Raw genomic sequence first — 22,894 nt, 5'->3', positions numbered from 1 at the left:
TCATCTATGAGCATTGTACTTTCAGAATCTGCAAAAACTTCCCAGGTGTAAGCACCTTCCATTTAAAATTAGTTAAGGCGCACCGTGCTATCGAAATGGTTGACATTTTGCATATTGTTACGAATGTAACTGATAGGTTTAAGTTAATTTAGTTTAATTTCCGTTAATTTAAAAATTTGAATTGTAACGTAACGTTTTATTACGCAGTTATTTTATTTAAGCAACAACAACTACCATGTAGAACTCTCTTCATCATTCTAGTCGTTACATTACCTTTTGTTAATGTTCTTTTGTTTGTTTTGCCAAAATCATGTAATTATCGTTTAGTTTGTTACTTCTTTTCTTGCATTTATTTGTTGTTGTAATTACGTCATTGATCATCCCCCATGTATGTGAGTCTGGTTGTTCGCTTAGTGCGAATGTGCGTCTGTGTGTTCGTTGTACATATTCGAGGAGTTGCCAGACATTTTCTAGAGGACTCTCGAACAGGGAGACTTTGGGATATAAATACAGGGGAACTGGCAATGACGAGTGAGTTGTGTTTTAAGCGTTGAACTGAACATATCGGTTAAATAAGAGCTGCGTGCTAACTAGAGACTTGCTGTGTGCTTTGTAATTAAGGTCGGTTCTGAATAAGTGTAATAAAGTAAATAAAGCATTGTTGAAACGTAATCTAAAACGAACCCTGTTTTATTTGGTACAAATCGTATCGGGGAATAAAACAACGTCTACACGGACATTAGTTAAATCTAATTCCGTAACAATTGGTGTCAGCAGTGAGATTACGATCATCCTACAATGAAGTTTAAGGATCTACGAGTGGAAGACTTGAAGAAGGAGCTAAGTAAGTTGGAGTTGTGTTCTACTGGCAACAAGGCCGAACTACAAAAACGCTTGTTGGAAGAGTTCGAGCGCCGTGGAATGAACATCGATGAATATGAGTTCGACGGTAAGGAGGAAGTCGAGTTATCGGCAAAGTGCGAATCCAGCGTTGAGGAAGTTTCGTCGGTAGCTGCCAGGGGTGACGATTTGAAATCAATGCTGGCTATGATGATGCTGGAAATGAACAAGAAAAATGAAGAAACTTCCAGACTTATGGCGGAAATGAAATCTGACAACTGTAAGATGTTAGAAGAGATGTCTAGAAAGAATGAAGAAACTTCCAGACTTGTGATGGAAATGAAAGCGGAAAATTGCAGAATGGTTGAAGAAAATTCCAGTAAAATTATGGAGAAATTAGATGCTAAAATGGAAGAAAATTCCAGAAAGAGTGAAGAATATTCCAGAAAATTAGAGGAAAAGTTAGAAGAGAACTCTAGAAAAATCGCTAAGGGCATGGAAGAGAAATTAGAGGTAAATTCTAGAACAATTAACGAGAAACTCGAAAACATCACGATGGTGATTGAAAAGAGAGTAGAAAACATGGAGGTACAAATTAAAGAGTTGGATAAAAAGATTTTGTCTGTTGACGAGAAATTTCTGGCTCAAGATGAGAAGATTCTGGGCATAGAAAAGAAAATGTCGGAACTGGAAATTAAAGGCGGTCCAGTGAGAGCTATTCATAACACGTTAAAAATCAAGCCTCCAGTGTTCGACGGCTCTACCTCTTTAAATGTGTTCAAATTACAGTTCGAGACATTGGCTGCTAGAGATTCTTGGAACGACAACGACAAGGCGGTATCACTCCTTATGGCATTGAAGGGTGATGCTGCTGACGTATTACAGAGTATTCCCGCCGCTTCTAGGAACAACTATGGAGATATAATGGCTGCTCTTGAACGTAAGTACGGTAGTGAACACAAGCAAGAGATCTACCGAATGGAACTGAGGGGAAGAGTCCAAAAGCCAAATGAGACCTTACAAGACTTTGCGGCTGATATAGAGCGATTAGCGCAGCTGGCATATCCAGGAGAGACACATCCATTGGTGGACCGCATAAAGATCGAGGCATTTGCTAGTGGTATTCGTGATCCAGAGATAAAATTTGCGACGTATGCGGCACCGATGGGAACATTTGCAGAAACCGTGTCATTTGCCCTGGCCCAAGAAACCGCGAGGATGCTGGTGAAACCTAAAGCCTACAACGTGAGGAGGCTGCAAGTTGAGGACAACAATTCCCAGACCGTTGTCGATCCGCTAAAGGATGCACTAATGCGTGTGAAACGAGGGGCTGGTAAAACGAGAAAGACTTGCTACAACTGTCGTAAAGCTGGACACATTGCACGAGAATGCATATTGCAACGACCAAGGCTCAGATCCACCTCACCGCCTTCAAAAAGCGACGACCAACCGGTGGCCAAGAATCTGGAAAGAGAGACATCAGGTGAATCAAATAAAATGAATTCCGTCAATCACGAGGCGCCGCTGGCAGAGGATGAAAACGATGGTCCCACAATTTCTATAGCCATAGTCCAGCAGGAGAATCACAACCTAACGGTTAAAGGCTTCGTCAATGGTGTATTGCGTACCTTGACATTGGACACCGGTGCAACAAAGTCCATTATTAGACCGGATTTGGTAAAAGGGAAGGTATTGCCGTTAAATGGAGTCAAATTGCGGACGGCCACAGGCGAGACTACAACGGTGCATGGAAAGGCCTACCAAAGGCTGAGCATGGGTAGAAAATCGGTAAATCGGATATTGTGGACGAAGTTATACTTGGTGTAGACTTCATGATTGCCTTCGATATCAACCTGGACATAAAGCACCGTGTGATGACATGGTCCAATGTGGAAATACCGATAAGTGTGGGCTACAACGAGAAAAGCAAACATCGCCCAAAGGCAGAATCCGGCGAGATCGCTGTCGATGTCCGTACGCTGAAGGTGGAAGCCGCCGACAATTGGCCCGTAGGAAAGCGGAAAAATCCAGCAACGAGGACGAGAAAGCGAAGATGTACGTCGAGGAAAGGTCCATCGAAAAGCGGCCGTACAACAAGGAAGGACAAGTCCGATGACGACCAGGTGGCACTTAGGAGGGTCACCGAGAAAGAAGATATAACGTCACGATACCTGGAGAGAAAAGAGCGAAAGTCCAAAGCTAATGGCGTAGAGGGTACATCTAAATCAGTTGCTACCACTACAGAAAAAGAACTGCGTCTAGTCAAGAGGAACAGGCTTAAGCGGGAGGCAGTGTTACCAATGCCCATACCACCGAGAGGGAACTGTGCCTATTCGGGACGAACAGGCTTAAGCGGGAGGCAATGTTACGAATGTAACTGATAGGTTTAAGTTAATTTAGTTTAATTTCCGTTAATTTAAAAATTTGAATTGTAACGTAACGTTTTATTACGCAGTTATTTTATTTAAGCAACAACAACTACCATGTAGAACTCTCTTCATCATTCTAGTCGTTACATTACCTTTTGTTAATGTTTTTTGTTTGTTTTGCCAAAATCATGTAATTATCGTTTAGTTTGTTACTTCTTTTCTTGCATTTATTTGTTGTTGTAATTACGTCATTGATCATCCCCCATGTATGTGAGTCTGGTTGTTCGCTTAGTGCGAATGTGCGTCTGTGTGTTCGTTGTACATATTCGAGGAGTTGCCAGACATTTTCTAGAGGACTCTCGAACAGGGAGACTTTAGGATATAAATACAGGGGAACTGGCAATGACGAGTGAGTTGTGTTTTAAGCGTTGAACTGAACAGATCGGTTAAATAAGAGCTGCGTGCTAACTAGAGACTTGCTGTGTGCTTTGTAATTAAAGTCGGTTCTGAATAAGTGTAATAAAGTAAATAAAGCATTGTAGAAACGTAATCTAAAACGAACCCTGTTTTATTTGGTACAAATCGTATCGGGGAATAAAACAACGTCTACACGGACATTAGTTAAATCTAATTCCGTAACAATATAATATTCGACATGGTTATAAACAAGCCAACAGAAATATAAGTAAATTTTACATCTAAAGTGGCTTAGGAGGATATATTACGTACAAGGAAAACTTAAAAATCTTCAGCTTTACTTTGTTATGTGAGTTCTATAAAGTACTACGAAGTGTGACCTTAAATAACGGCAATTAACCCACTAATATGTTTCTATTTTGTCTAGAAGATATCATGAACATCCAGAGATATTCGCTAGAACAATAAAATGTAAAATTTATACTGCGTATTCCATAAATTCGATCGAATCGAATTGTGATTCACATCGCTGTTGCAATGCTAGTATTGCAAACATTACATTTGCATCTTAGGTTAGGTTCACGAAATCTAAAAATTGCAAGTGTTGGTACGTTTCGACAGACATCGGCTGCCTTCCGTATCGTCAGATGCTTGACAAATGACTGCAAATGTCTAAAGTATTGTGTTTCATAAGGACGCACAGTAGTTCAGAATCATTTTTCCTGGTCAAAACTCTGTAACTTTTGAACGGATAGAGATATTTTCTTAATTCCTTTTTTTGTTCGTTTCAGCTTTCGACACATTAAAAGCCACCAAATTCGATCTACGGTTGCGGAGGAATTTAAGGTCAATGTTAAAAATTTGGGTTGTTATACCCTCAGCCTTTAGGCTATGAAGGGTATATACACTTTCATACGGGCAAAATGTGCCTCATCGAAATAATGGTTTTAGACCCCAAGTATGTTTGGACGAAATGTGTTTTAGACAATTTGGAGTCGATTTAACAATGTCCGTCCGTCTGTCTGCTTGGCTGGTGCGCACGATAACTCTCAAACGGATGAGCCGATTTGGTCCAAAATTTGGCTATCGTAATATTTTGTCCAAACTTAGTTTAAGTTCGAAGATGGGCCATCTCGGTCTACTCCTTCAGGTACCTCCCCCACAAAAGTTCGAAAATGTTCGGAAAATTTGTGCGCATGATAACTCTTGAAGGAAGTAACCGATTTGGTCCATACTTTGCACATCGTGAAATGTGTACCAGACTTAGATAAGGTTTCAATATTGTTGTAGCAACTTATATTGACTGCCCCCGATACGACGGTACAAGTTCCATCAGGGGCAAGTCCATACTTCCTGAGAAAATAGCCTGAAAGGTGCAAAAACCCCCTATGAAACCGTGTGTAATGGTTGGAGCGTAAAATAACTCTCGAACAGATCTGCCGTTTCGGTCCAAAATGTGGCCTTCGTAATATTTTGTGCAATCTTATATGCTGTTAATATTATAGGGTTTTGCTGGGTTAACCTTCTTTATGAGGATTTATTTGACGTATAGGCAATGGAAATGACATTTAAAACCCAGTGGGTTTGTTAAATCCGGCCATATATAAACGTACTATTAGTTTAAGTTCTAAGATAAGCCATATCGGTCCACTCCTTCAGGCACCTCCGCCACAAAAGTTCAAAAATGTTCGGAAAAATTGTGCGTACGATAACTCTTGATGTGAGTGACAGATTTGGTCCATACTTTACACATCCTAATATATCTACCAGATATAGGTCAGGTTCGAGTATAGAGTATATTTGTCCACTCCGTCGGGTACCTCCCACATACATTTTTGGAGAAATTCACTTTGAGACCTGCTCTCGGATCACTGATTTTTGTTTAAGCAACTTGCATTCACTGCCTCAATTACGACAGTAAAAGTTTTTTCAAGGGCAAGTCCATACTTCTTGAGAAAAAAAAACCCCGAAAGTTGTAGAGCTCGAACCGAATACTGCGTTCGTCCACACTTTCGATATCGTAATATTTCTTCGAATATTAAATGAAATTCAAAGGTGGAAGGAGTGGACCTTCCGATACCTCCCCCACAAAATTTCGAAAATATTCGCTAAAATGGTACTCTAAATATTGTCGAAACTCAGTTAAAAAAAGCCATATCTATCGATATCCCCGCAATTTTTTGCGCTTTAATTCTATCCATATTGTTTGAAAATATACGTAAGTTTTTTTTGGAAAAAAAGTATTTCAATCCACACAGGCTGAGGGTATATCTCTGTCGGCAATGTCGACTGATACTTTTTTACTTGTTGAGATATAGAAGCTCAAATTGAGACAAGGCACTGACTGTATCGCCTCTTTATAAAACAATATCATGCTCAGTGTGCCTTAACTAACTTTTGATGAAAACCGCTTATACATGGGAAGATTTCGCGGATTCTGAAACAGCAATGTTCATAGATAAGTAAAATAAAAAAACTGAAAAAAATTTACAATTTTAGGATTTTAGGACCGCAAGTCGTATCGAAATGAGTCTAAAGAATATGTTGTAGCTGTGAAAATTCTCTACAAGACTTACCTTTAGGTTTTTCGCAGGTTTTACCATTTTTGATATATAGAGGTTCAGTTCAAATTTTTAGGTTTTTATCTTAAATCTTCAAGATTTTGCTTGGAAACCGCAAGTCATATCAAAATGGGACTAAGGAAAATGTTGAAGCTGTGAAAATTCTCTACAAGATTTTTGTACCATTTTCAAGATATATAAGTTTTATTTGGGAAATTGCAGTAATGACATTGTTTTATAAGGAGGCGATACAGTCAGTGCATAGTCTCAATTTGAACTTCTATATCTCAAAGACGGTAAAACCTACGAAAATATCATAAAGGTCAATCTTGTAGAGAATTTTCACAGCTTCAACATTTTTCTTAGTCCCATTTTGATATGACTTGCGGCTACAGCACAGCTACAACATACTCTTTAGGCCGATTTACATAGGACTCGCGGTTTCCAAGCAAAATCGTGAAAACCTAAAGAACCCCTTAACATGTGAACTTAAATCGCGATTTATTTGAAAATCCCTCCGGCGATCTTTTTTTTGTTTCTTAATATTTCTCATCTATGAGCATTGTAGTTTCATTGTTTCATTGTACTAGTGTTATCAGCGAAGTGTGACCTTAAATAACGGCAATTAACCCACTAATATGTTTCTATTTTGTCTAGAAGATATCATGAACATCCAGAAATATTCGCTAGAACAATAAAATGTAAAATTTATACTGTGTATTCCATAAATTCGATCGAATCGAATTGTGATTCACATCGCTGTTGCAATGCTAGTATTGCAAACATTACATTTGCACCTTAGGTTAGGTTCACGAAATCTAAAAATTGCAAGTGTTGGTACGTTTCGACAGACATCGGCTGCCTTCCGTATCGTCAGATGCTTGACAAATGACTGCAAATGTCTGAAGTATTGTGTTTCATAACGACGCACAGTAGTTCAGACTCATTTTTCCTGGTCAAAACTTTGTAACTTTTGAACGGATAGAGATATTTTCTTAATTCTTTTTTTGTTCGTTTCAGCTTTCGACACATTAAAAGCCACCAAATTCGATCTACGGTTGCGGAGGAATTTAAGGTCAATGTTACAAATTTGGGTTGTTTTTTTATTTAGCATCAAAATATGAGTGTTTTCGAGTTTTTTATATGTTCTACCAATTTAAAAAATGTAAAACCCCAATAAACAAACCATAAAGATACAAAAAATTAAAAAAAATTCCAAAATATTTATTTGTTTTCCAAAATTGAAAAAATATTCCTTCAGTTTTCATAAAACTTTTTTAACTCCTATTAAAACTCATATATTAAAAAATGTCCATTTGTGTAAAAAATCTTTATACGGGAAACGGTATGGAAAAAACACATATTTTTACCCATGTAATTTAAAAAAGTGTTATACGGACGGAACGGTACTGGTACAATAGTATATACATATGGGCTGAAAGAGAACACTCTTAAGCATCATTCTGTTGAAACGGAAATTTGTTCCAAACTGTTCCCTAAAGGTTTTAGTCCACTAAACTTGGAATTTAACTAAAATTTAGTACCTGCGGAAAATAAAATAGATCACTTCGTGAGTTAAAGGTAACAATCCTACCTACATAACAAAAAAACAATGAACACAATATCTGTTATAGGTAATTTCTGAGAAATAGCTGTTTTTCTCTCCAGAGATTTGCAACAATTACTTAATTTCCAAAATTAGGAAACATTTTTCGACTTTAGGAGCATGCCACGTCCAAACTTTTCAATATTTTGATCTAATTTTTTGCTTTCCTTAGCTTCAATATGTTTACTATCGAATGACATATAGAAATCGGTGACAACAAAAAGTGGGGGTTTTGACCAGGAAAATCTTTCAACATTTTTGGTAAGATAGAAGAATATGAACGAAAAATATCAATCCTTTCAAAAACAGAGTTTGACATGTGTAGCTGCAAAAATAGTAGACTTTTGGAATAATATTGTAAAGACTATTTAATGCGTATTTTGACAAATGATCAGAAATCTGTCACACTTTGTCTTAATGAAAATTTTCTTCTTCCACGGCTTTAACTAAAAATGATGTGCGTGAGAGCTCCAACTTCGAACCAGTAAACCGAAAAGACTAAGCCCTCCTTAATGACTGACAACTCAATGAAGTTTCATATAAATGAGCCATTAATTAAAACACAATTCTTTGTTTATGATTTGTTGTTAAAATATGTTTTTTATTATACATTTTAATGCAAAAAGCGTATTCGTTTTTATATTTTTTATGATTTGTATAGCCTTAAAAGTAGAAGTAAATATTAAATTAAATATTATTGTTTTCATATCTAAAATGTTGTAAACTAAACCTTAAGAATAAAATAAAATTAATCCAGGAACCTAAATGTAGAAAATACAAATTCAATAATTATGCTCTTTATTAATGTGTTGAGCTAATTAATTATCTGACCATGCTAAAGAGTTTTGTACTTAAAATTAAGATTTAGAGCTTATATTTACCAACATATGGATAAATGTACAATTAAAAAATAAGGATATAATTATATACAAAATCTTGCAATAAACCTGATCATTAAAAGCGTTTTTCAATTACATATGTTGATTCTTTCTCTTAAATAGAACTTATAATAGGCATGCACTTCTACGATGATATCATGCAATAATAAATAGAAATAAAAAGAATTCATTTTTAGGGGTTTCGTTTGATTTTATTTTTTATAAACATTTTATTTGTTTTTTAACCTTAAAACAGGTTTATTTTAAACTAGGAAAAATATAAAAAATATTTTCGAGACCTTTATGTATACATATTTCTTTTTCAAGTAAAATTACATGTTTATTTTTTCATATTTCTTTAATTTTGTTTTGCGTGTTTTTGTGCGGCATATTTGCTTGGTGTTTGCGGCAATTTTTGTTTTCATTTTCAACTCAAGACTCATTTAATAAGATTAAGACTAACAACTTGCTGTGCAAATTTATGGCAAATTAATATAAACTTAAACTTATTATATATGTAGGTATATAGAATGAATGCCGCTTTATTATTTGTTTCTCTTAAATTTGTCATTAGCAACATTTGTTTGGGTTAACAGTACTCTGTGCCTGGGGCTGGCTTCTTTTAAGCTGCATTATCTTCTAGACTTTAGTCTTGTGTCTTTATGTTATAAATAAAAAATTTAATGTGTGGAAAGTAGTAGCAAACTGTTTATAAGGTCCGCAAGGACTGAAAATGCTTGAGATCATTGGAGAAACAATAATGTAGGAATGTTATTGTTTTGTGCTGTGGTCTGATTCGTTCTCCAAATCGTTAGGATTTATTTCAGGCCTTGCTGGTCGACGAATACGCTGCTACTTCTTTGGATTAGTAGTTGTTAATATGTATTGAAAAAAATAAAATAAAAAATAAAACGTAATCAAATAAAAAATGTATATAATGTGTAAGTTAGTGTTTTAGTGTCCTTGATGATGTTCACACTAAGCCCTCAACTTATGTAGATAATGTTAGTGTTTTAGTTTTCAAGAACCTATTTGATGTATGTATGACCAAATGACTTGTTTTGTTAGTAGAGAGTTAAAATTCTTAATGAAAAAACTAAAAATCAAAATAAAATTCAACTAAAAATAAGTAATTCACTTTTCTATCGATGAAAATTATAGCTCAAAAATTTGTTTGGCACAAGACTTGTTTGTTGTAGAAAAAAGAAGCTAAAATATAATTTTCTTTAAGCGCAAAATATTTCTACAAAAGGCCTAAAGAAAATGTTTTACATAATTTCATTTTTTTAATTATATACAGGGGAATATTACTTTTGATGTCATGAATTGTAGTTTAATGGAAAATTTAATTGGCATCTTATTTTCCTTTCATCAGTGGTCCAAAAATATTAAAAAATACTTTAATATATTCTAAAAGACCTTTAGGTCAGAATCAGAAAACAAAATTAGCAGTGTTAACTTAATTCACTTGTTGTTTTGTTTTTGTGTTCCAAACATAAAACGAATATTTGAACCACTGAACTAACTGATGGACATTGACTTTTGATATTTTCTTTCCTTTAGAAAGGCGTCCAATATGCTCGTGGGAACAAACAGCATAACAAAGAAATAATAGTCAATGAAAGGAGGAGTACAATTGCCTAAATTGTGGATGGAGATTAATGGGGATTAAGTTACAAAATGCTACAGTCTTATGGATTAATGTATTAATATGGAATAGAGGTATGTGTTTTTAGAAGATTGTAAAGGTGGCTTGTTTTACCAAATAATTTTTATATAATAATAACTTTTTTACATTTATAATAATAATTAAACACTATGTTATAATTTTAACTAAACTTAATTAATAAAAAACAATTAATTACTTTTGTGTGTGTGTTTTGCGGGATTTTTGTTTCTGTGTGTGTGAAGAATTATTGTATAAGTTATTAATAAATTAGAATTACTTAACATATTTGTTGCTGTTGTTGGCGTGGCGGGCTTGCTTTTGAAAGGCAGTTTATTTGTTGCAATTTTGCGGTATATATGGATTTCTAACTACCATAATCTTCATTGAAGTCTTATATTTTTTTGGCCATGGTTTCCTCCCTTGTCAACCAGGTGTACTTGTTCCCTCTCATTTATTTGTTTCCCGACTTTCATTTGTTATGACAAGATGATTTTGTTCATCTTCATCTATGCAATCTAAAGGTTTACGACTAGACGCTGGGGGTGTTAGTAAACCATCAGGGTACATGAGACCAGTGGCGGGAGAAGCTTCTTGTTTAATTTTACTAGCCATGGCCAAGTACTGTTCTTGTAGAAGGCAAGCGCGATCCTAAGGAAAAAGAAAAACAAAATAAGAAAATAAGAAAATGTTTAATAACAAAAGGCCGTTGTAACAAGTAGATATTGGTGGAATATTATGAAATATATTCACAAAATCAAACTTGCAATAATAGACCATAATCCAATATATAATATTTTCAATACTTACAAACATCGTCATTGTTGTTGTATGTGTTTGAATAATGTGTGATTCATCTGTGACAATATTTGGACATATATGACCTAGACCAAACTTAGTTGAGATTTGTTCATTTTGTTCCAGTAAATGTAAATTGTGGGATTCTTCGGAAATAACTTCAAAGAATGGTTGCATCCATCTTGCGCATGGTTGAATAGTTTTCCATTCAAGACCAGAACAACGTACGGCAGTTTCTCTGTAAGTTAAAAAGAAAATAATATTAAATTAGATGTGCGGTTCTTTATATTTTCATTGCCTACAAAAATACATACCTATTAAAGGTGTGTGATATAGCTGCGGCTGCAATCACTGAATATGGGAAATTACCCACACCAACATCCAGTGAGCACAGATCCAATAATTGGGCAGTTTGTACAAATTCCATACCCGAAAATTGTGGATAGATAAATGCATCATCAACTTCGCCAAATTTTGTTAGTCTCTGGGCGAGATCAATGTTGTGTGTGGAGGCGGCAGGAGGTATACGTTGTTGTTGTTTTAATTTTCTCTGTGAGGTTTGGAACGAGGCAGGAGTACGATTATTAACATTCAATTGCATGTAGACGCCCAACCAGCCAATTGCGGTAACAGGGCTGATATTCCATTCTAGAGCTTGCAATAGCAAAATTTCATGTTGCAAGATATCGGATTCTTGGCAAGCACCATCTGTGACATAAGCAAATTCACCAATTTTGGGTGGATATATTTCTTCAACTTTGGCAGCCACAAATAGACATGTAATACCAATTAATTGCAGGTGGGTCTTTTGAACATTTTTCTGGGCACTCAAATAACGATCTAGATAATCAACAGCTAAATAGTAAGTCTCACGGTGTAGTTTATATACTTCACAAACTTCAATCAACCAGTCGAGGAGAATGGCTCTCATGCGTGGCTGTAGGCCCGGATGATGATCTAACATGGAAGAGTTGCGTAAGCATGAGGCTTGTTCATCTTTTTTACACATTAGCTGCCAAACATCATGAGCATTAGCCCATGATAAAGCTGGCAAGGGACATTGTCTTGGTGGTTCAGGATCTGCCGCGGGTGTCATACAATCATAGTGAGCCGATAAATAATCATCGAATGATTTCACTTTAGGTTGTTGTGTTGAGGCAGATGAGGATTGTGACGACTTTGAGGTAGATAATCTTTGTCCAGGAGTACGTTCACCATGATGTACGGCATCTGTACTGGATGGATTATAAATTTGTGTAGCTTTTGTTGAGGCAGTTGAGCAATTGGATGGTGATGTATTTGGTGAGATAATGTCATCAACATCATCATCGTCTGTAATGTGATCATCATCATCAATATCGTCCTCCTCGACTTCATCTTCATCATCGTCATCCGCATGGTGATCATGTTCCTCATCATCATCTTCATCATGTGGTAGCCCATGTTCTTCTAGTTCATGTCTTAAACTACTAGGACTGTCGGGAATATCATCGTGTGTAACCTCAAAATCTGTGGCTGTTGATAAACATTCGGAAGAACTGCGTGTATCAATTTCATTAACCAATGTTTCATCTACCGGTGATGGATATACAGAGGAAACCACAGATCCAGCATCACTTTGATATATGGATGGAAGTCGCTGTTGACGTTTGGCAGCAGGTTCAAAACCCAATTCGGGATCCTGTTGAATATTTAAATAAATTATTATTTTTTTTATTTTTCCAAAAATTAAATATGCAAAGAAAATGTGTGTATGAATTTGATCAATAAAATCATGCTGGTACAATATTGTATTTTTGAAATTATATTGCAAAATCATTTCTAAATTTGTAATATTTTTTTAAAATACTTTTTTAAATATAGGTAAAATATCTGAGTTCTCCGGCAGAGAAAAATAATCATGTAATCCTGCAGTTAGTTATTATTCTTTGACCAATCATACCGGCATATACACACATTTTTTCCATTAAAAATGGAGTCTAATCATATTATTTTATGGATACAATTTTGAGAGAAAAACGACAAGGAGGAACAATTCTTTACCATTTCAATGACTTTTCTCTTGCGCTCACACTTCATAATAGAATACAATGTTGAAATACAGCGGGGATTCGAAGATGATTACAACAATAACAAAAAAGGAATACAACAACAAAACACTTTTCCTTCAATACAAATTAAAGTGTATGATTTTCCGGTTTTTCCTGTTTGGTTTAATTTTTTTCTGGGAAAAAATGTTTCTCACGTGGGAGTAAATGCGAACAAGTGAGAGAGTTTTTTGGTTTTTGTTTAAATATTGCACTTTTTAAACAACAGTCTTTGGTTTATAGTTATTTCACTTTGGTGGTATTTCGATGTTTTACATTTTTTATTAAACAATTTCTTTTAATTTAAATTATTTTATTTTTTAATTTATATGTTTCACAACACTAAGTAAAGGAATTTTTCTCTGAGATCTTTTTAAATTTTGTTACTTTTTTCAAATTCAGTAATGCGTTTGCGTGCGTGTGTTGACGCATTCACTTTCCCAGTGGAACTGAGCTCAAACTATCACCGAACTCGTACACGTCCTCAAAAAGTAACGAATATAAGAGGGTAGTTTTTGCTTTACCTCGATGGCTACTACTGTGCTTGTTGGTGATCATAGGTGGTTGATTAAAAGGATCTTGCATTGTGGAGTAATGTTTTCTTATGAAGAAGCAGAAGAAGAAAAATTCACCCCTAAGAAGAAAGACAGCGTGAAACAATAGTTAAGGAAGAAGAAACAACAATCCTTAAGATCCGTTTTCCTTTAATTCACACAAAAACAAAATGCAAAAATACATGCATATGCATTTACTCTCACACAAAGGCAGATAGACGACAAACAAACAGACGGACGGACGAAGGGACAAACCGAAGGATGAGGAGTCGAATGGACAGACATACAAAAAGGTTCTTAAGAGACATAGAAGAATAAAAGAAAAGATCAATTATCCTTTTGGGCAACAGCAACAAGAAGATGTTTGTGTGTCACAATTTCCCAGGTACAGAGAGAGACAGTCAGTAAAGGACTTTGGCAACAACAAAGATGAATCAACATAAATCTCTGCACTTATCGTTTACCTAAACTAGTATTAAATACGCGAATGCAGCAAGGTCAACTAGGAAAATCATCACAAAACTAAGTAAAATAAATCTTTTTCAAGAAAAGCTTACATTTGTGGAATGGAAACTACCCCAAAATGTTTTCCATTTTTTCTCCTAAACCCATACAAATTGTACCAAATATTATTAAGCACAAACCCATTCATTGTTCCACTCCCCCTGTCTGTAATAAAAAAGCCATCCCTCCCTCCTACCATCATTATTTTCCTGACATATCTAGATTTCAACAAATTATACAATTTAATGTTGATGGCAGGAATACCATGGACACACATCCTTAAAGAAAGCGTTACAAATTTATGGCAGAGATAGTATGAAAACCAACCATATGATGCTTGTCTTGGTTTGATTCCTTGTGTGATTTTGTTTCATTGTTTCTTTTCTTGGCAAAAATCCATCGCCTTTTTTCGGGAAAATGTCACAGTTCATTAAAATTAAAAAGTCGTAAAAATGATAAAGTATCCATTTGATTTTTCTAGTAAATAGTTTAATTAAACATAAAATGATATTAGAATGGACGGCAGATGTCCTCGTGCAAATAAAATGTGTAACAAGACAAGATTTTGGGGCAAATGAATTTAAGAAGAAAGCTATAAATCACTATTGTCAGGATTTTTTGATTAGCAAAAGAAAAAGTTCAAGAAGACAAATTCTCTTAAACAAACGAACAGCTGAACTTTTTGACCAACGGTCAAAATTTCTGCTATTAGGGCAGCTTGCATGCATTTGGTTGACGTCTTTGGAAATTGATGAAAATAATTAATCAAAAAATTATCTTGTTTTTACGACCATTTCATGCATCTATAGTGTGTGGATTGTATGAATTTTTATGACTTCATGCATGTAATTTTAAAACATAAAATTGAATTAGTTGTTGGATACAGTATGGTCCACCTGGACTTTTGGAGTACTGAAACTGATGAAACCACTAATAGATGATCTGATAGTTATGTATATCAAGCGGATCCAAGACTGACAAGGGCTTCTTCATTCAAGATGTTCCAAATGGCATTCGTGGGGAGGAACTACAGACCACTGTATTCAAAAATTTCAAAAATAACCTAATATTTCTTCTATGGGTCATTATATTATGTTTATTATATGTTTTCTTTTACTATTGGATGGATTTGAAATAACAGAATAACCCAATTTGGCCAATTTGGAGTACTTAAAGATATTATGTTCACATAAAAACTTAATTTTAAGAAGGTCCGCCTCAATATCATTTTACTTTAAATTATAAATCTGTCCGAAACATTCAGTCAAGAATAATATACACATAGTCTCAATTATTATAATATACATATATGTACATATGTATGTACATACTTTTAATATATACAACAAACTATTTTCATATACACATATTGCCATTCATATTCATATTTCCCAGTTAATAAAGAACAATCCCAAAAATATGTGGATTTTCCAATGATTAAATTTAAACGTCCATTTGTTGCCTGAATGTAGCACATGTCATTGAGCATATGTATGGATGATTAAACGCGACTCAAGGGTTTTTGCAAGCCATATCCTTATCCCTATTAAATCTAAATATGGTAAAGGACAAAACACTTATAGTTCGTAGACTGTGAATTATGAAATACCAAATCTATATTTAACACCCAATTAACAGCAAAGAGAGCAAGACATATTCATATCTAGCAACTCAAAAATGGAGCATATGTTTAATGTAACAATTAAGGATATTTAGAAGAGCAGAACTAATTTAAGTATCTTGAACTAAATGCAACTACATTACAATAACTATACATACATATGTACATATGTGCAATGTGTGAGGTAGGACCAATTGATAGTTTGGCCATCTTCAGCAATAACTTGATTATCCTTATCTTTTTTGTCAATAAAAATTCTTTATAAAGCCTTGTAACAAAATAAAAAGGAGCAGATGATCGAAATTTTACAAAAAGAAAAACTAACAATAGTTACAAAAAGAAGATAGGCCAAAAAAGAAACACCAGTAAGCGAGAGGTACACAACATTCCATTACTGAACAACCTTCTGGAGTAAAGGTAAGCGCCTGCCCTTTAAAAGAATCCCAATCTAAAATATACTATATCGCACAATTCTTAAGATTTGTTTTTAGAAGATCATTGTTTACGTCGTCCCTTAGATAACTAGCAACACTACAATGCAATTCCTTACTGTGACAAGAATGTGTAAATGTATAGTAAAAGAGAGAGGACTGTGTGTTGGTATGTATGCCATGGGTTGTGTTGCATAAGCGTCACAAGTCAGGACACCTTTCAATTTTTGATTACTGCACAAAAAAACAGCACATTCGTTTGTGGTGGTAGGTTCGGTACGTCGTTACTCTTAGATGGTTGGTAGTTGGTTGGCATTGAATTTTTGTCGTCAGAATTTTTAAATGCCAGTACACACAACAATATAACGGCAGCGGCAGCTAGACCTGGCATTAGTAAATTCTTTTGTTATACTTTCTTGAGGAACTCCAGGTGTAAATAAAATGATTACCATTGAGCGCATGCTTCTCTTTTATTTCTTACAACTGCCTCTTCTTTATTTTCAAATTTCTTTCAATTTATTGCAACTGCCGTTTATTGTCCTAAAGGCTTTTTGTGGTTGTTGTTTTCTAAATTTACTATATATTGTCAAATTGTTAATACTTTGATAAATCGCGATGGTTGTAAGAAGGAAATCCGAAAGAAAATTACTTCATGGAGATCATTAAGGATGCAATGACATGATGGAAAAAGTCGTCCAAGACTAGTTGTTTTACTTCCTTAGATTAAAACTGGGGTGCCGCCTTGCACACTGAATGCCGGAGTTTGAATCTCAGGCCAGATTCTGATCGGCCACAAATATCGGCAAAATTATATTTCTTATAATTTCGGTAATTAACAAAATATGTCGGTGTTGTCGCAAAGTCCTGCCGATACCAACAGTGTTGTCAACTTTAATCGGTACATCTCATTAAAAACTTTTTGTCGTTAACCAAAAAATGAATTACGGAATTCCACTACAAATAAGATTTTTCGACAGTAGTAAACCCCACAGCATAATTTTTTCTTGAATTCTCTACAATTGGTGTCGTGCTATGTTCGTCGTGTCGAATGCGGAATAAAAAGGAGGTCGCATTATCAACTTACAACAAACAAAACCAAAACCAAATCGATCCCCAAGTGGGAGCTATTGGCAAAATTATGCTGCGGTATACGTAATCCTGAAGCCATGGTTTGCACTTCGTTTTTGTCCGTTACCTACTTACGAACATAAGATGAATTACAGTGTCATAAACACTTATTTATGATTTAACCAAGAATGCTAATAATGAATTACATTTTCTATTTAATTTTTTGAGATAGTATTAAAAAAACAAGTACAAATGAATGTCCTGGAATTTCTGAATATAAGTATGTCAATGTTTATTTTGCATGCCTATGCATAAATACTGCATTTAGAATAATACCAAACAATAACTGTCACAGGGTAGTCTTGCAAAACTAACACTTCTTAAAGCAATGGGGTGCCAGCAAGCCAAACTAGCCAAAACCAGGAAATCTACACAATATTTAAAACAACGAGTAGTAAGTACCACAGGAGACCTAAGGGCAGCATGTGTACGAGGTTTGTTTTTGTATTTATGTGATGCAATTCCCTCAAGAAGGACATACACACATACCTATATATAAAGGAGGTACATATAGGGCAACAACAACAAGAGTACTAAAAAGGAAAAATAGTTACGCATGCCTGAACACCTTGATCCCAAGTAAACACAACGACAAGCAAGCAAGCGAGAGGGTTGGTTGGTAACTTTTTTTCTTGTATTGACATTTTACATTTTTTTCGTCTTAGCAGTCGTTATTTTTCGTCCATAAGCAAACAATAAGAAAGTGAAACTACAAGAAAAAAAAAAGAAACACGACAGACGTTATAAAAAGTTTATCACAAGGATATTATATGGCAGGGTTTTTTAGGGGAAAAATAGAAAACAATTAGGTTATTTTATGTAGAACACTCTATATATTAGCGTTGACTTTGTTGTGCCGATGTAAGAAAGGAAGAAGAAGGACGACAAATGGGAATGGCGATTGCCAACATTTATGTAAATTTAACGAACGTGCCACTAATGATAACAGTGTCATAAATAAATGCTACATGTGGCATTAGTTTGTTACCAAAAAGGAAGGTGGTAATAAAAATGAAGAAGAAATGACACATTTTGTCTATGATCGGTAAGAAGAAATAGGAAGACGATTATTTTAATAATATGGTGTTATCTTGCGTGTTATGATCTCGGTTTAAGGAAGTAGGAGCTAAAACCGCCATCCACAATAGAACATTACAAAGTGGTTGCAATAGTTTTCTTACAAAAAAAAAGAAGAAACTAAAAACAAATGTCCCTTATTGGGACATTGTAGCTTCTTCATAATGATCATGGTAGCAGTAGTTGTCTGCTGCCTGCCAGTCATTCAAGTTTTGTTAAGCATTATCTAATTATATATTCATCATAACGACATTTGTTCAATTTGTAGTTGTTGTTTTTTGAAAAATTGCATGTACCTCTTCTATGTCTACTGTTCTTTTGTTGTTGTAAGGACTAAGGAAGCATAACATATCTTTAGACGTTAAGAAAAGTAACGCATTTTATGTCCTGGTATGGCATATGTTTCCTCCTATCCTACAGTGGGATGTTAGATCATACCATCCCATTATGAATTTATGCTAATGAAAAACTTTTTTGCATAATCATTTGAGTGTTAAAAGAAAAATGGAACAGATGACAAAAATATCCCTCCCCTCTTCTTCTGCAGAAGAAAACTTAACTGTACATTAAAGTTTTTCCATACGGACTAGAATTCGTAACGATTTTCTTAAGGTTGCACAGCTTCCATTTGGTGGATGAGAATTGTTTGGGACACTTCTGTCTCTGTGGCAAAGGATTGAAAAATAATTTCACACACATTTTCCAAAACTTTTTTCTTTTGTTCACTTACCCGATCATCTAAACTTGTGGATGAACGTCGTTTACGTTTTGCTGTATTATGACTAGAACACATATTATTTGAGGATGATGATACCAGTTTTGTGACCGTTATCAAACTTCTGGGCGAACAAGACGATGAGGCTGAGATGTGAGAAGTTGAACTATTACTTTTGCTATTGCTGTTGGTTATTGAAAGGATCACATCCTCAATGCCCACATTAACAATTGTCTTGGCTGATGATGATGGACATGAAACACCACCAATAGATGATGTATTTGTGGCAAAAGGTGACAGCGACGATGAAGATGTACAGTATTCTAAATTGTAGGAGGCACCGTTATTGCTTGATGAAGCATGAGATTTGTGGCTGCTGCTGTTGCTATGTTGGCTGCTGGTACTGTTGCTACTGCGACTGAAATGAAATCAAATGTAAAAATGAGAAACAATTGAATAAAATATACATTTCCCTTAGAAATATATGTTTCCTATTTCCTAAATTAAAATAATAACTGTGGGGCATTTGGCAAAAGTAGAAGAAAATTGATACATTATTTGCCCGTATAAAGTCTGCACTCACTCCTCTTCTCTTTTCGTGTGATAACTCGCCGTAAAGGGCGTTAAAGGAAACACATGCACAACATATCCACAATTATTTCCATATTCCGGATACGAGTGGCATGTGAAAATCAATTTTGTTACTTCCTTGAGTTTTGTGCAATTAAGTAATTTTATCTTTTTATAATTTGCAGTGAAATTTACATTCCTTTATTTACATATAAACAATACTTGAGAAATTGTGCATAAATCCTTTATCCTTTACTGTGAACATCTATAATTAAATGCTGTAACGAATTTCTTTAAGTTGTTGTTTTTTACCTACATCAAGATATTTGCCAAATTTTGCGAAGATCTTAAATCAAGTGAAGGGGAATAGAAAGCAATAGTCAAACGCAACATCCCTTTGCACTTACATTCGGGTACTAATAAAATAAAAAAAGAAAGAAGAAACCTTTCACTCATACAAAATAAATGTTGAAATATTAAAAAGCCGTTGAAAGAAGGCCGGCTGCAATTACAAACGAAAAAATACCCTTTACAATGCGAATCCTTAAAGGGGTGTATTAAAACACCTTATAAATCAGGAATACAATCTTTGGGACATTTAAGTAAAAAAGGAGTTGCATTGGAAATCACATAATCCCATATTAAAGAAAACAGAAATTTTAAAGGGTTATTGACTGCATCTTGTTTCTTGCTTTTTTAATTGCAACCCCTATTTGCTAAATATGATTACGGGAGAAGAACTAAACATTTTTTATGAAAAAAATGTGCTAACCATAAAATACTAATTTTTGTGTTAAAGTGTGACAACGTTAAGCGGAATCTTAAAGGGAAAAACAGTTATTCTTTAATTTTTTCCCAAAAAAGGATCTTATTTTTAGTGCCAACAGCAACTAAAACAAAAGAAGAAGGTTCTACTGAAAGAACGTTCTTTTTTTTCCACATACACAATGGAGACCACATGTAATGATCAATGTAGCAACAAAATATAGCTCGTTTATATTTTAGGCGCCTTTTCACATAAAAAGGCAATAATTTGGTTCCCAGCAAAAAATAGAAAGTATTTTTTCCCATTTCCCACATCTTTTGTGAAAACCAAAAAAACACAAATTCTCGGAAATGCAATCAATAGATATTTATTAAATATTACACAATGTAAATATGAAATCAATAGCCAATAGCTTAAAGGACGTTTTAGTCCTTTAAGATCATTTTATTCACACAACAATGCAGCTACCGCTGGATGTGTGTGGTTGTTGGTAGCGGTAAAATTCTTTTATTTTTTGTTACGATTTTTTTGGGCGGTAATATACCTACCTTTGATCAATGAATCTTTTTAATGCATTATTAAAAAAAATAATTCCAAAAATTGTGCATTGTGGTTAAAAAAGTCCTTGACTAAAATAACAACAAAAGGCAGGTGTAAAAAATCAAGGTTTTTTTTTTGTTAATAATGTAAGTGATTATTTGGTATTTATAATCGATTTTCTTAATTCTAAGAAATGCTATAGAGATTTGTATAACAGTATAACATTTTGTAGTTTTCACAAAAAGTCGAAGACAAATTTCTAAAATTGTATGGACAAATTCTATGTCCTCGAAGATAAAGTCTTAATATATGAAATTTAACCTTTAGAAATTTAAAAAATGGGAATATGTAACATGGTGTTATGGAGGTGTTTAGGTACACATTCAAGCACCATTATAGAATATTCTTAAATGAGAGGAAAGATGAGTCGTTTCAGTTTCTTACAGAATATACTAAGTTTGTAAGTTTGGGGATCATCAAACTAATGCTGTTCATATTTTTCAGGTTCCAGAAGATTAAAGAATAACTAAAAATTAATATAACTAAAAGTAAGATAGGGATTAGCGACCACCAAACTAACGCTGCACAATGGCCAATTTTCAGAAAAACCTGGACAAAAATCGATTAAATAAATTCATAAATTTACACTAAATAGTGTCAAATATTACTTATAGGATCCCACTGCGTTTTATGTTTATTAAGTGGACATAAAACCAGGTCAAAGTGACCCTATTTGGAAGTTTATTTCTTTTTTGTCTCAATTTATAAGTTTTTTATAAAACTATGATAATATCCAAAATAAACATCGGGTTTTATATATTTTCTTGTAATTGTAATGAAAGTTGATTTTTTCAAGGTACATTTTCACAATAAATTAAGAAAAAAGTTGTGAGTAAGATGGAGTTGGGCTGCGTATCTTATCATTTCATAAAAAGGGAAGAGTTTTTTTTTTACCAATTTCCATCGAAACATCCTGCACATATTTGCACTTTTCGTTTTTACGTGGCATTTTGTCTTGCAGATATGTACAGATTTTCTTTGATCCAGAATATAGTATAGTGTCACTTTCTGGCGTTTGGTATAATTTAGAGTTTTGATGTATTCTAGGACCTATAGTAAAATTTTATGGCGAACAAATTTCTAGAATATTTTGATCTGATTCCAACACATTTTATAGGAAATTTAAAGATTTGTGGAAAAAGGGACCAAAAAGACCACTTTATGACTCGTACGAGGGTTAATATTTTTTAAGAAAAATATTCCTCACATTCTTGTCAGTAAAGTTGGCAAATACTTTATACACCTAAAGCGCAAGGATTCCAAGTGACTTCAACTCAAATATTTTCAAAACTGTAGAAATGGTAAAAGATTGCAACCCCATTTTAGTTTCTTGGTTTTTTGGCAAAATGGATACCGATATTTCCTTGGTATGTAATGCAAATAGAGATTTCATTTCTTTGGTAACTTATAGTGAAATTTAGCGGAAAACATTTTTGTCTTTGACGCCATTCTTCTAAAATGATGCTTTGGACTACAATTTAGCCAAACTCACATGAAGTACGCCCTTAACCCTAAAATGTGTTTCATGTTCAAAAAAATTGAAGAATAACTAAAAAGATAGATTATTTTTCCTATCACTGAAGATTCTACATTTTCTGTTAATTCCGATAATTTCGAGGACAACTACTGGGTAAATCATAAGACCAGAGACTGAATTTTTCTTCTAAATTTCATTAAATAATACCTAAGCATTTTGATTTATGATG

The 22,894-nt window shown here is 34.3% G+C and overlaps 1 protein-coding gene across 2 annotated transcripts in view; it reads right to left on the bottom strand.

Moving 5' to 3' along the window:
- Positions 1 to 10,506: 10,506 nt before the first annotated feature.
- The window catches only part of CycE (cyclin E), a 28,303-nt gene continuing 15,915 nt past the window's right edge, over positions 10,507 to 22,894 (bottom strand). For both annotated transcript variants that reach the window (XM_073968060.1, XM_073968061.1), the window contains exons 3-6: positions 19,268 to 19,670; positions 11,450 to 12,816; positions 11,148 to 11,373; positions 10,507 to 10,988 (exon numbers count right to left, since the gene is read on the bottom strand). In XM_073968060.1, the coding sequence (XP_073824161.1) occupies positions 10,788 to 10,988; positions 11,148 to 11,373; positions 11,450 to 12,816; positions 19,268 to 19,670 (2,197 nt within the window). In that variant the 3' untranslated portion in view covers positions 10,507 to 10,787. The remainder of the gene's footprint in view (positions 10,989 to 11,147; positions 11,374 to 11,449; positions 12,817 to 19,267; positions 19,671 to 22,894) is intronic.

Source organism: Musca autumnalis, unplaced genomic scaffold (assembly GCF_047663935.1).
Source record: "Musca autumnalis isolate F117 unplaced genomic scaffold, ASM4766393v1 scaffold_2, whole genome shotgun sequence".
NCBI lineage: Eukaryota > Metazoa > Arthropoda > Insecta > Diptera > Muscidae > Musca > Musca autumnalis.
This window is presented reverse-complemented; position numbering and strand designations above follow the sequence as displayed.